This window comes from Balaenoptera physalus (genome assembly GCF_965194825.1).
Source record: "Balaenoptera physalus genome assembly, chromosome: 6".
In the NCBI taxonomy this organism is placed as follows: domain Eukaryota; kingdom Metazoa; phylum Chordata; class Mammalia; order Artiodactyla; family Balaenopteridae; genus Balaenoptera; species Balaenoptera physalus.
The window spans coordinates 7,084,666-7,099,337 of NC_138885.1; the positions used below are offsets into that span (position 1 = coordinate 7,084,666).

At 39.9% G+C, this 14,672-nt stretch overlaps 1 protein-coding gene and 1 long non-coding RNA gene across 11 annotated transcripts in view; one reads left to right on the forward strand and one right to left on the reverse strand.

Annotated features, from left to right (window-relative positions):
* Positions 1-14,672, reverse strand: part of LOC309662707 — a 228,288-nt gene that overhangs the window by 203,304 nt on the left and 10,312 nt on the right. The window lies entirely within an intron of this gene.
* SAP130 (Sin3A associated protein 130) overlaps positions 1-14,672 on the forward strand; it is a 72,569-nt gene that overhangs the window by 15,483 nt on the left and 42,414 nt on the right. For all 10 annotated transcript variants that reach the window (XR_014264885.1, XR_014264886.1, XM_082465676.1 and 7 more), the window contains 5 exons: positions 4,272-4,419; positions 4,586-4,676; positions 4,887-4,991; positions 8,585-8,726; positions 10,686-10,807. Coding sequence is in view for 8 of the 10 variants with exons in the window: in XM_082465676.1 (XP_082321802.1) it covers positions 4,272-4,419; positions 4,586-4,676; positions 4,887-4,991; positions 8,585-8,726; positions 10,686-10,807 (608 nt within the window). In the remaining 2 variants the exon portion in view is untranslated. The remainder of the gene's footprint in view (positions 1-4,271; positions 4,420-4,585; positions 4,677-4,886; positions 4,992-8,584; positions 8,727-10,685; positions 10,808-14,672) is intronic.

Consider the following 14,672-nt stretch of genomic DNA (forward strand, 5'->3'; position numbering starts at 1 on the left):
AAAGATGGATTGTGAGTCCAGAGGGTATAGTAGAAAGGTTGGGTGGTTGAGAAGTGAAGCCAGTACAGTTAAGAGATTTACAGAGCCATACGGGGAGAGAGTCTGGTCGATGAGGGATGGTCTCTGATGCTTCTTGCGAGTGACACAGTCACGGATGAAGACATCAAGGTATCTGTCCTCACGACCCCCAAGCGTATTGTGCTGGGGAAGCTGTGAAAGTTGGGGAAGGCAGTGGCGTGAGAGTCTTGCCGGGAGCATGCAGTGTTCCAGTGGTCTTTCTTGATGCTTGCCATCGATTATGTGGGTGCTGGGGAAAGAGCCTTCGGCAATATGAACAAGAAGTGATTCACTGGACAAAAGCAGGGGGATAGGGCATGGAGAACAGAGCTGTCGGGAACTAGAGACCATCCGGAAGACTTGTCTACCAGTTGGAAGCAGTCTGAGATGCCTCCTTGGTTTCCTCCTTGCTTGACCAAGTAAATGAAAAAGAAACAAGGGAAAGAAAGCAGATTTATTTATTTATTTATTTATTTTTGGCTGCATTGGGTCGTTGCTGCACGCGGGCTTTCTCTAGTTGCAATGAGTCGGGGCTGCTCTTCGTTGCGGTGTGCGGGCTTCTCGTTGCGGTGGCTTCTCGTTGCAGAGCACAGGCTCTAGGCATGTGGGTTCAGTAGTTGTGGCACACGGGCTCTAGAGCGCAGGCTCAGTAGTTGTGGATCACGGGCGTAGTTGCTCCGTGGCATGTGGGATCTTCCCGGACCGAGGATCGAACCCGTGTCCCCTGCATTGGCAGGCGGATTCTTAACCACTGCGCCACCAGGGAAGCCCCGAAAGCAGATTTTAAAGAGAAGGTTAAGTTTTATGATACTGAGTGTGTCTGTGGCAGCAGGTAGTTGAAGAGATGTCTGTGCTTGAGAAGTCATTAACGCGGGCTACAGTTAACGCTCTAGGTATCTGAGTCTACCCAGCGGGAATAAATACAATGAGAAGAGGGCCCAGAACAGAGCTCTGAAGAAAATAACGCTTAAGTGCAGAGTAGTGCCTAGGACTTAACTTTAACCACTAGCTCTGTCACTTACTAGCTGTGTGCCATTAGGCAAGTGTTTTTAACTTCCCTGATCCTTAGTTCCCTCTTCAATAAAATGAAGACACTTTACTTCTTGGTAATTGAAAATATTGCCGGAGGTACAAAGAGACACAACAGCCCAACATAAAATAGACTGTGTTATTCATGTTAACTTTATAGTACCTTCAAAAAATTAATATATTCAGATGGTATGATGAAATTCAAAAGGTATAAATGTGTATACAGTGAAAACGAGGGTTATTTTTTTTTTTAAACCATGTTGTTGAATTATCTTTTCCAGTTTATTGTTTTTACTAAAAAATGGATATTGGATTTTGTCAGATATATTTTTAGCATATAACTGTATTTTCACTCCTGTGACAAATATTATTGTGTGCCTCGTCTGTGCCAGTCCCTGCTCTAGGCACTGGAAATACACTAGGGAATTAAACAGGCAAAACCCTAATGATCAGATGATTTTCCTGCTTAAAATTATCTGTAACTGTGACAAATCCCTAATGTCTGACTTCCTAGCTAATGGATGTACTGACGGGCACTTTGGCATATGTTGCATGTTTGTGATGGTGTGCCTTCAAGGTGTATTCCTGGAAGTGGGAGTGCTAGGTGAAAGAGTAAAGAGTAAATGTCTCAATTTCCTCACCTAGAAAATGGCAGTAATGTTACCTCCCTTGATATGGAAGTCAATATGTAAATATTAATATGTAAATATGTATATATTAATATTAATATATAAAGTACTTAATACATGCCTGACATGTAATGGTCATTAACACTTGTTATGTATTAACACTTGTTATATTTCATTACAGTAAATGAAAATCAAAGACTAGTATAGTCTATGCTTTCAGAAACACTTAACATATCTAAATACTTAATAGAAATGCTCTTTTGGGGGTATATTTTTGTATGAGCTGGACCTCTTAAAATATGAGCACGTTTAAGTTTGAATTTAGGAGATCCTTTCCGGGTGATTCTGTTGGCATTCTTCTTTGTTACAGGTATCTTCAGAATTGTTCCCATAATTAGATTCCTCCATCCTAAAATTTGTGATTATTTTAATTATGTATAGACGTATCTCTCTGAATGCGTTTCATTGTAAATGCTGGGAGTGGGCAGCTTTCACTGTACTCTGGTGACCTAAGTCATCAACTATTAAAAATCCCGTCTTCAATAGTAGGCTTTCTCCTCAGTAAGCTCCACCAAGTGTCATAGTTGCACCTAGGACCAGGTCTGATCTTAGAGCACTTTGGGAGAGGATGCCTGTGATGAAACCGCTGGTTAGTCCGGGTACGTGAGGCCCCAGTCACATTTCACCCTTACGGCTCAGCTCTTCATGTTGTCTTCTTCCTGATTTATAATCGCGTGGTTCCAAAGTACAGAGACATAAAAAGGTATTCAGTAGGGACTGTCACTCCCCTGTCGCACGTCTACCAAGTTCCTATGTTCCTTTCCCTTTGCCTTTGTAAAGTAACATGTTTATAGCTTTCGGGGTATCCTTCCAATGTTTTCTAAATACAGTCGAATTCACTGTAATTCATCTTAATTCACTGTTAAGATGCAATTCTTAACTTTTATCCTTTTTACCCCCAAAATTGTTTAATTCATAGATTCCTAAGCTGCCCTCTTATTGCAGCCAGCAGTGTGTCAGTCTCATGATTCGTATGTTCCTCTTTGGGTTTTTTTCATATAACAACATATGTTGAAAGCTTTCCATTTCAGTACGTGGAGTTTCGTTGTTCTTTTAGCAGTAGTATGATGACCCATCGTGTAAATGGATTTGAGGTTGTTTTCTATACTTTACTATCATAAATAATATCGCAGTGAATAACTTTATACTCTTGTCATTATGCATGTGTGCAAGAATATCTGTAGGATAAATTCCCAAAAGTGATCAGAGGGTATATGTGATTGTAATTTTGATACCTATGTCTTACTGCCTTCCATGGGGTTTGTACCGATTTATACTCCCTCCAGAATATTTAAAAGTGCCTGTTCCCTTACAGCTTGAACAACAGAGTACCCTGTCAGTTTTTTGTATTTTTGCCAATCTGATAGGTGAACGATGATACATCAGTGTCTTTTAAATTACATTTCTCTTCCTCTGATTAAGACTTAGTCTTTTCCCTTTGTTAAGGGGCCATCTGTGTTTTCTTTTTCGCAAACTGACTATTCATGTCCTTGGCCTATTTTTTTTTATTGGGCTGTTATTTTTCTCATGGATTTCTAGGAGCTCTTCGTATATTAAGATTACACTTTCACCTATGAGTCTTTTTACTTTGCTTGTAGTGTGTTTTACTGTGTTAGGAGGTTTGCTTATTGGTTTACAGAGTCAAATTTCTTGATTTTTTTATAGCTTTTGGATTTTGAGAGCTTTTAATTGTTAGGAAGCTCTCCCCCACTCCAAGGCTATTAAAGAATTCTATCTTTTCTTCACGTACTTCTTTATTTTCCATTAAACCTTTCATCATTTTCATATTTATCCTGGTGTACTGTGTGAAGTATGGGTCTAATTTTATTTTTTCCAAATGGCTATGTCATCTTCCTAGCATCATTTATTACATAGCCCATTCTCTCCCCTCTGTTTGAGATGTCAACTTTGATACACTGTCAAGTTTTCTTACCATTTTTGCAATTTCAGTAGCATGCTTCCCGGTTAATTTGACATGCCGTCTATGTTGATATCCCTTTCAATTATGAGGCAGTCATAACTGTAACTTTATCTTCTGGTAAAGGATGATATAAAATTGGGGGAAGGAAGTCAGTGCTTCAAGGTCACAGGTTAAGCTTCCGTTAATCAAGGTTTTCTGTAATATTACCTCATAACAGTTAGAACCTTAGTTCATATCTTCAGCTTTGTTCACAGAGTGAAACGTGTTCGTTATAGTAATGTTTACTCGAGATGGTCAGAGAGTGTTGATTAATTATATCGAGGATACTCAGTATGACTAAGGGTTAATTTATTTGGTTCATGGTACATGTTGATACCTTTTAAAATGAGGCTTACGGCAGTTTCAGGAGAGAAACTCGATGGGCAGTTAACTTCATTGGTTCACCTGTGGACTTCACAGACGTGTGAAAAATAAAACTCTGACTGTGACCCAGCACCAGACAGTAAGTGGCCTTGACTGCCTGCATTGCGTCTGGAGACAAGTCCTAGATCGTAATGTCTTTTCTGTCTTCCCAGTCGGCCAGCTCTGTCTCTCCAGCATCCACCGTCTGCAGCGATTAGTATTCAGCGTCCTGCCCAGTCGCGGGATGTGACGACAAGGATCACACTGCCATCTCACCCTGCGCTAGGGACGCCAAAACAGCAGCTCCACACCATGGCTCAGGTAAAACCAGAGATGAAGAGCCATCTGTTTGCTCTGTGGGTTAAAACCAGAACTGTGCAAAACTCGCTAAGAGCCTGGCAATATCGAAGTCAGTGATTGCGTTTAAGCGGGATTGGGTGGGAGATGTTCTTGTGTCTAACTGTGTTGTGGGGTGTCCCCCCCACAGAAAACGATCTTCAGCACTGGCACACCGGTGGCTGCAGCAACGGTAGCACCTATTTTGGCAACCAACACCATTCCTTCCGCAACCACGGCTGGTAAGTCGGCAGCCCTGCTCTTCCTGCGGGGGAAGAAGGAGGCATAAGGCGTGGGTTCATTTTTTTATTTCTCAGCTTCAGGCAGAGAACAAGAGTTAGGTTAGAAAAATTCTTTTACTTTTTCCCAAGAGCTTTTCTTGGGTTTTTGAGAATCTGTAATGTGTGCAGAGAGGCCATTGTTGAAGAATTTCCCTTCTTCTCCTGTTCCAGGATCGGTGTCACACACGCAAGCTCCCACGAGTACAATTGTTACTATGACAATGCCCTCACATTCATCCCATGCTACAGCAGTGACCACCTCAAACATCCCGGTTGGTAAGTGGCATGCAGCCTGCAGACGGAAGCTTACAAGGAATTTTTCAGCCCCGCTGACCAGGTCTTCGTATAGCTGGCTAGTGTTGATTTTTTTTTTAATTGTTAATTTTCAAAGCAACACTGACTTTAACTTTGAGTATTATTTCATATACAGATTTGGCATTTTGATGGTAGGGGGAGAAAAAAGAAGATAACCGTCTCTGAGAGCTCAAAGTAAACTACTTAAACTCCACTTTTGGCTTATTCATCAACCTTTACCTTTTCTATGTTTACCTTTTAAAAAAGTAAGTTAACTTTACTGATAAAAGTTTGACAAGAACAACAGGAAAAGCAAGAAAGAAGCAAAGATCTGGAGTGAAGAGACCTTGTACACTGACAGATTGTTCAGGAAAAATCTCTGGGTGATGCAACAGTGGGAAGAATGCTAACCCTCAAGTCACTTCCCCGAGGTTCTTATCTGGGTGCCACCCAAGGTACTTCATGACCATCCTAAAATTCCTTCCAGGCTTTGTTTATTCCCCTTTTAAATATGTGTATATTTTCAGTATTAAAACATCTTTGAAAAGTTTCTGGCAGCCAAACTTTAGTGATCAAGAGCAGGGATTGGCAGGCTTTTTCCGTAGAGCCGGATCGTAAGTGCTTTAGGTTCTGCAGGCCTTGTGGGTGTGTGCAACTACCTAGCTATGGACAATATGTAAACAAATGGGTGTGGCTGTGTTTCAGTTAGATTTTTTTATGGACACAGAAATTTGAATTTCATGTCATTTTCAGGTGTCACAAAATAGTCTTCTTTTGATTCCCACCCCCCCTGCCATTTAAAAGTGTGAACCCATTGTTAGCTCATGGGCCAAAACAGGCATCAGCAAGGTTTGGCCGGCAAGTTGTCGACGCCTATCGTCAGAGCTGATAGCTCACTGTCACAGCTTCCAAAGCAGAGGCTGTGGCCTATGAGACAGAACACTTCCTTCTTTAACCCACAAGTCACAGGTTTTAGTTTCTAGTGTTACCTATGCCTTGGTTCTGTAACAGTGAGTGTGCCGTCTTACTCTCCTTCACTTCCAGAGATGTGGGACAGCTGCCATATTTTTAATCTGCTGTACTTTTAGAAGTAAGACTGCCTTTTGTGAGAGGACGCACTGACATACTCGATGGTCAGAAATCTGGTGACCAGACACAGAAGTGTCCCCCCTACCTGCTGTGTCCCAGCACTGGGGTGGTCCCTCCCTCCCTGCTTCCTTCCTTTGCATGTGTGACAGGCTGCAGCTTCCACAGCCCTCCTAGCAAACTTTGAGGGCACTTTTCCAAAATAACGGTAGGACCCAGGAAACCCTTGCTCCTCTTTTAAATAACTGGGCCATTCCAGCCCTTAAATTGGTACTCAGCCCCACAGATGGCTTTTAGCAGAGAAAATAACTGCGGTCTTTCTCACGTTACTGCTCACTCCAGCTTGGCATTGGAGAAACCAAACTTCTGTCACACCCTCTGAATTTAATCTCACTTTTGTGAAGTCTGGCGGTGGGGGTAGGGGTTCGGCATTACAGCACTTTCGTTGAAAAAGATCGTTGATTGTTCCATGTTGTCATTTCAGGCTGTTTTCTGGCTATACCTAACAGTGTCATCAGTTATCCGCAGCGCTGTCAAGTCAGAGCCAAGCCCCTTCTTTTCATCTTTATAGTCGAGAGTCTCACTAGGGAATGTGTAGCTATGAAGAAAATCAGACCAGTAAAGAGGGGCAGCGTACCCTAGGGGGCTGTCTGATTGCGTCTTGAACCCTCTCTGTGGAGAATTAGTTAGAGATCAGTTCTTGTTAATGTCGCTGTGTCTTCCTAAGAGTAACACTGTGGAAGTAAACTCACTGAAAGTAGCAGGAGACAAATAATGTTCATTCATTTGGCTAAAAATACCAACTTCTTACCTGTCCTAAGTTACTGTATTGCTGTGTTCTCTAACTCCGCAGCTCATTTATCTTTGAATTTTTACCATTTACTAAATTCTAGATATGAAAATCATTTGACAGAAGTGTCCAAACAGATTTAAACACCTGCTTAGTGTGATTGCTTTTGTCGAAGTTCCATCAGGTTTATGCTCTAGTTTTGTTTTCCTCTTGTGTAGTAACCCAGATATTTGTTACATCATAATGGGATCCCTGTACAGAAAGGCCTCAGTTGAGAAGGGAAACCTGATCTTAACCCTAGAGCATTGATTTTCAAGTTGAGGGCATAAGAGCTATATTAAAATCACCTAATTGGCTTTTTCTAAGTGTCACTTGCTTTCTCCAGGTGAGATTAGATATTGAATTCACCCATTGTTATTAATAGGAATGTGTTGGATCAGGGGAAAAGCCTGATAACCCCAAGCATAGGGTTTTCACCTGCAGTGAATGCCCGTTTCCAATAGAATGCCACCCTTATTTTCTCCACACATGACAGTGGTCTCAGAATTATAAAAAGCAGAATCAGATGATCGCAGCCTACAGAAAACAGGGATTATCTTTGAAAATAGCCCTAACTTATGATTTCTGCATTATGTTTTTCCTGAAGTTTTTTTTTTCTAAATAATTGAGGATGTATGGCCCTTTTAATTAGGAAAAAGTGAAGGTATGATTCATGTGTGTGTGTGGTTACCATCTGATGCTTAGCTACTCTGCCAAACACAGCTGCTTTTTTATTGGAAGCATAATTTTCTCCTACCTTTTATGGGCACAGTGAAAACACAGGCTTAGTCACTTTTCCCTCAGCACCCTCTCGACTGACTACTGATGGAAAATACATCATGCCAGCTTCTCTCTGCGTTAGCCAGCAGAGGCCATCCTCGCTGGTCAGACTGGGCATCTCACCCATCATCCTGCAGAAACTTCTCCAGCTGCCTCCCTCAGAAAATATCTGGGCCCGGGGGGGTTGCTGCTTACCTTTGGCGTTCAGTGTGCTGCACCTTGGGTAACGTGGTGGCGTCCTCCCAGTCTCTAGTGTTTGCGTGCCTGCCATTCGTATGACTTGGGTCTTTACAGATAGAATTAAATTTGAAAACTATGATCATTTTGATTTTGCCATAAAATATTATGCAAAGTCACAGGACACTCAGAAGACTTTAGAAATTAAGTGATTTTTTAGAGAAGGCCTCCTCATAGATGAGGAAACTAAGACTTGGAAATTAAAATGACCTTCTCATTACTTACTAGCTACATAATTACTAATTAGTTATGGGCCCCTGAGAAGAATCTAAGGTATTTGCCATTTCTGTATTCAAATTTTTGTTGATTTTTTTTTTTTTTTTTAAGTTTTCTCCTTTAAAAAAAAAGGTCTCCAAGAAGCCAGGTCAGGGGGAAAGGGCCTAGTTGCTGATGTTTTTGATGAAGTATTAATGTTGAACCCTGCTTTAACAGATAGCAGTGTAAATATATCAGTGGATTATTGGATTGAAATAATTCAGTTGAACCATAGGTACTCATCTTTTCATTTTTTATTTTGATGAAAACTAAAAATCCAGGCTTCTTATTACTGTTTGCATTCTTAAGATTGTTGCTGGCCAAGAATGTTTTGGCATGCCAGTGAAAGCATATGAGCAGTAATGTAATTGGATTATACTTTTTGTAGCTAAGGTGGTGCCTCAGCAAATCACACATACTTCTCCTCGGATCCAACCCGATTACCCTGCAGAGAGGAGTAGCCTGATTCCCATTTCCGGACATCGAGCCTCTCCAAATCCTGTGGCTATGGAAACCCGAAGTGACAATAGGTAGGAGGGAATGTGCCCCATCGTGGCACGAATTGTTTTGATTTTTCAGTGAAACCAGTTGTCCCACAAATATGGCATGTATTTCCTTATTTTCAGTTTTTCCCCCTGAAAATCTAATACATTGTGTAATTTAATTTTATGAAACTGTGCTGTATTTATTCATTCTCCTTTTGATGAGTGTTCTAGTATCTTTTTTTTGACTTGTGTACTTCTCTTTTTAATTTATTTTGAGCCATTTTGAGTGTAAGGGTGGCAGCATCGTGACCCCTTATCCCTAAGTATTTCCATTTTCATCTCTAGAGAACAAAGCTGTTCTTACTTAACCACAGTACGGGTATCTGAAACGATCCTTTAGCTTTCCATTCTCTTTCATACTTTGAAATTTTTGAAGAGTATAGATAGGCCATTGTTTTTGCAGAATATTCTTCAGTTTGGGCTTGTTGGATTGTTCCTCGTAGTTAGATTGAGGCTGTGCATTTTTGAAGTGAATACCAGTAGGTGATATGTTCTTCTCACTGTTATTACATCAGAGAGCTCATGCTCTCCCTTTGTCCCATTAATAGTTATCTCAACATTAATTACTTAATGAAGGTGATGGCAGATTTTTCTGCTGTAAAGGTGTACTTTTCTTTTTTGTAAATAACTAATTTGTGTGGAAATACCTTGAGACTGTAAGTGTCCTTATAAGCTTTCACTCAGTAGTTTTGCTTCTATTGACGATTCTTGGCTGAATCAGTTGATGGTTGCAATGTGATGGTTGCAAGATAGTGACTTGTTTGATCATTTCGTTGATATTTATCAGTTGACATTCTGATGTAAAGAAAGTTCATCTATCCCCATTTATTTATTTTGCTGTGTATTTTATTTTTGAACATCTGCGTGGGCTCATGGATTTGGTTTTATTTATTCATAATTATAATCCATTACTGTCATCTATTTCGATGCTCACATTGTCTCCAGGTTCGTCCTTGGGAGCCCCTTCAGACTAGTTCCTGGGTTTTGCTATGTCCTGGTCATTCTAGCCCTTCCTTACTTCTCACCACCTTAAGATACTTGAAACTCTTCCTGAACTTGGTCCCTCTGAGCCCTGGAATCTGCCATTTCTCCAAGGAGCCCTGGTTCCTTTGCATCATTTAGAAACTAAGATCTAGCCATTAGCTCTGTTTGTTGTTACTGGATTGTCACTTCTTCTAGGCCCTTTCAGCAGGCAGAGGTAGGAAGTATATAACATTTTAAAGACTAAGTACATTCTGGTATCTCTGGTCCAGCTCCATTACCTCCCCCATTCTGTATTTGTATCTCCCTTCTCCCACCCCACAGTGAGAACCTGGTGGAGTGCACATGAAGTAATTTCAGAATTGGATCATTTTTAAATATTCTTGTTTGATTATTGTGGTGTATAGAAATACTTATAAGTTTTTTTCTTTTCTTTTCTTTTTTTTTACCAAAGTACAGTTGATTTACAATGTTGTTAGTTTCTGGTATACATCAAAGTGATTCAGTTTTTTATATATATATATATGTTATACAGTAGGATCTTGTTGTTTATCTATTTTATATATAGTAGTTTGTGTCTGCTAATCCCAGACTCCTAATTTATCCCTTCCTGCCCCTTTCCCCTTTGGTAACCACAAGTTTGTTTTCTATGTCTGTGAGTCTGTTTCTGTATTGTAAATAAGTTCATTTGTGTCATATTTTCAATTCCACCTGTAAGTGATATCATACGGTATTTGTCTTTCTCTCTCTGACTTACTTCACTTAGTTTGATCATCTCTAGGTCCATCCATGTTAAAATATTACTCTCTCTAGGTCTGTATCCTTTGATATAATTGTTTGGGATGCAATTTGGGAAACGTTAGTATGGCAATTAAAAGTAAAACGAGTTTGTAGGGGATGGGATCATTTGAAGGGAAAGAAGAAAAACCATTGTGGTTCATATTATCTGTGTTCCATCTATAGACCATCTGTTCCTGTTCAGTTCCAGTACTTTCTGCCAACGTACCCACCTTCTGCATACCCACTGGCTGCTCACACCTACACCCCAATCACCAGCTCTGTGTCCACCATTCGACAATATCCAGGTATGAGCCCCACTGTTAAGATGACTTTTAACATTTTAATTTTTGCATGCAATGAGATAGAAATTGATCAGTGAATATTCCTAGTATGGATTTAATTACTCTAGCTTCTATTTTCAGATTCAGATAAGGCTGAAATCTGAAGCTTTAAGGTTGTAAATCACCATCCCTGACATCTAAAAAAGTTGTTACTTATTAGTGATAGTAGCATGATTTTATCCCACCCAGAGGATAATTATGTTAACAGTTTTTGTTATCCCTTAAAATGGAAGTGCAGTTAAAAACAAATAAAGCTGTACTCTTACGGGGCTTCTGTTGTTTTGTGGGTTATTTGTTGTGTTTTAATGTTAGTCCAGTTATGCTCAAAATTCACTATCCAGTCTGGTGAATAGTGTTCTTTTTGCCAATCCAGAATAAACAATACTACTTAAACCTCAGGGTTTGTATAGTCTTTTCCTGTGGGACCCTCAGCTCACTTCAGGCATAAGAAAGCCAGGTTGTCAGATTGTGGCCATTGCCTGTCTGCTGTGCCATCCAGGACTGCAGCTGCGCCCACATGTGGCCATTGAGCATTTGAAGGGGATCCGGCACAAAGGAAGAACTGAATTTTTTGTTTTACTTAATTAAAATGAGAGAAATTTCAAATATGTTTGGAGCAACTTAGTGATATGCAACTACTTTTTCCAAAACTGTAGATTTTATGGAATCGAGATACAAATCGAATATTTCTGAAATTTAGTCTCTGAATTGAGACGTGTTTTAAGAGTAAAATGTACCCTGAATTTTGAAGACATAATATGGAAAAGAGAATGTAAAGTATGTTATTAATAACTTTTATAGTGATTATATTTTGAAATGATAATTTTTGGATATATTGAGTTAAACAAGATAATGTCATTAAAATTAATTTGGCCTGCGTTTTACTTTATTAATGTGGCTACTGGAAAATCTAAAATTGCATGTATGACTTATATTTTCGTTGGGACAGTGCTAGTCTAAAACTTTCAAACACTGAGGTTTTTTTTAAAATATATATATAAATTTATTTATTTTATTTATTTATTTTTGGCTGCGTTGGGTCTTCGTTGCTGTGTGCGGGCTTTCTCTAGTTGTGGTGAGCGGGGGCTACTCTTCATTGAGCTGCACGGGCTTCTTGCAGCGGCTTCTCGTTGTGGAGCACGGGCTCTAGGTGCGCGGGCTTCAGTAGTTGTGTCTCTTGGGCCCTAGAGCACAGGCTCAGTAGTTGTGGCGCATGGGCTTAGTTGCCCCACGGCATGTGGTATCTTCCCGGAACAGGGCTCGAACCCATGTCCCCTCCATTGGCGGATTCTTAACCACTGTGCCACCAGGCAAGTCCCAATACTGAGGTTTAAATAGCTTTGAAAATAGGTTCCTCCATCTCTACATTGTTCTATGTGTGTGTTTTGATTTTTTTTTTTTTTTGCCGGGGGTGGGGGGTGTTTGTTTTTCAAAACTTTCTTTTTAAAGGAACTTCATAATGGTGTTTTTATTTATTTATTTATTTATTTTTGGGCTGTGTTGTTGGGTCTTTATTTCTGTGCGAAGGCTTTCTCTAGTTGCGGCAAGCGGGGGCCACTCTTCATGGCGGTGCGCGGGCCTCTCTTGTTGCGGAGCACAGGCTCCAGATGTGCAGGCTCAGTAGTTGTGGCTCATGGGCCTAGTTGCTCCGCGGCATGTGGGATCTTCCCAGACCAGGGCTCGAACCCGTGTCCCCTGCATTGGCAGGCAGATTCTCAACCACTGCGCCACCAGGGAAGCCCATAACAGTGGTTTTTTATTAACAGTCTTATAAAGTAGAATAATGTTTAATTGATTGTTGCCAAAAGTAGGATGCAAAAAGTATCATAGAAGCATGTTGACAATTAGGAAGTAAATTTCATGCATGTGTGTGTTACACTAATTGCTGAAAATTCTTAAGTCTCTGTATCAGTAACAGCACTTGCCTTCAGGTTCTCTCCTTCATCTACTACCTTGGCCAATTGATAACTTGTATAACAGTGCAGTCATTTTGCTTTTCTGGAGAAGGTCATTCATGACCACTGTGTATTTCTCTGAATGCTAGCCAGCTGAAAAGGGCATGCAGAGTCTCTCTTGACCTAGAATCAACTATGCAGACACTGTCATTCGATATAAACCTTTATTGTAAAAATCCATCATAAGAGCACTGTCTCAAGTGTTGGGGATCCTGCCTGTCATCTGTTTCTCTGCATTATTCTCCTTTCATCACTGCCGTAGCCCTGAGAGATACTAACACAGAAAAATGAATAGTACGTTCAATACTTTATTTCTTCCAGGATCAAACTGTCATTGTTGGTGCAGATGAGAGGTAATATATTATCTCGCAGACATGTGAATCTAAACATGGATGGACACAAACGAAAAAATGATTTAGTAACCAGCTTACAGTATCCTATTGAATATTTATTGAAACCCTACTTTATGTGGGGTCCTATGCTAGGCTCTATTTTTAAAGTTGACTTTTAAACAGCTTTCAACAAGCTTAGAGTCTAGTAGGAAGATTAGACATGAAGAGATACTATAATATGCTAAATCTCAAAAGAGGGGCTTGAGCAAAGCCATGCTGCTTCTGAGGTAAGAGGTTAGTTCTCCTTGAGGAGGTAGGGTTGGAGGTCAGGAGTGATTTCCTGAAGGAAGTGACATTTGGAAAGCATCTTGCAGGAAGTATAGGGCAGAGCCGTAGTGGGTTTGGAGAAAAGCACTTTTCTGTCTGTGAATAAAGTATTAGCTAGACTATGTGGTCAGAGCAGAGTGGTTTGGTTTGGGCAGGAGCATAGTGTGAGTGAGAACACAAAGTGTGAAATAAGATTGGATCTTAACAAGGCTTGGAGTGGTGACTAGACTGCAGGTTCAACAGCAGGCAAATGACCAAAAACTGTTATTTAACAGAAATAGCACAGACACACTTCTCAGGAAGAAGCTATAACGCTCTGGAAATTGTGTATGTATGTATTTTACAAAGGAAGAATTATAAACCGTGACTATAAATTTACATGTACTAACTTTTCACTATACTTTTCTTATGCATAATAATAATTTAAACCTTTATCTCTATGGTTTATAGAACGTTTTCAGTCAGATTATTTTTTAAAAATTGAGGTATAATTGACATATATTAGTTTCACATGTACAGCATAATGATTCAATATTTATATATATTGCAAAATAATCACCACAAGTCTAGTTAACATCTGTCACCGTACAGGTAAAGATTGTTTTTCTTGTGATGAGAACTTTTAAGGGCTCCTCTCTTAGCAACTTCCAAATATACAATACAGTATTGCTAACTATAGTCGTCATGCTGTACGTTACATCCCCATGACTTATTTATCTTATAACTAGAAGTTTGTACCTTTTGGCCACCTTTACCCATTTCGCCCACCTTCCACCCCTGCCTGTCACACCCACCAGTCTGTTCTCTGTTTCCAAGAGCTTGGTTTATTTTTGTTTTCTGCATTTTAGATTACATATATAAGTGAGATCATACGGTATTTGTCATTCTCTTTGTGACTTATTTCACTAAGCATAATACCCTTTAGGTCCATCCATGTTGTCACAAATGGCAGTATTTTGGGTTTTTCTTCTTTAATGGCTGAGTAATATTCCATTATGTGTGTATGGATATATATACCATATCTTCTTTATCCATTCATCCACTAATGGACACAGATGGTTTCCATATCTTGGCTATTCTAAATAATGCTGCAGTGAACATGGGGATACGTTATATCTTTTTCCAGATTGTTTTGATGACTGAGAAGAAAAGTCTTTTGTTTGTTTTCTTTCCACAAACAGTGAGAAATCCCTTCTTTTTTTGTCACTTCCTGGG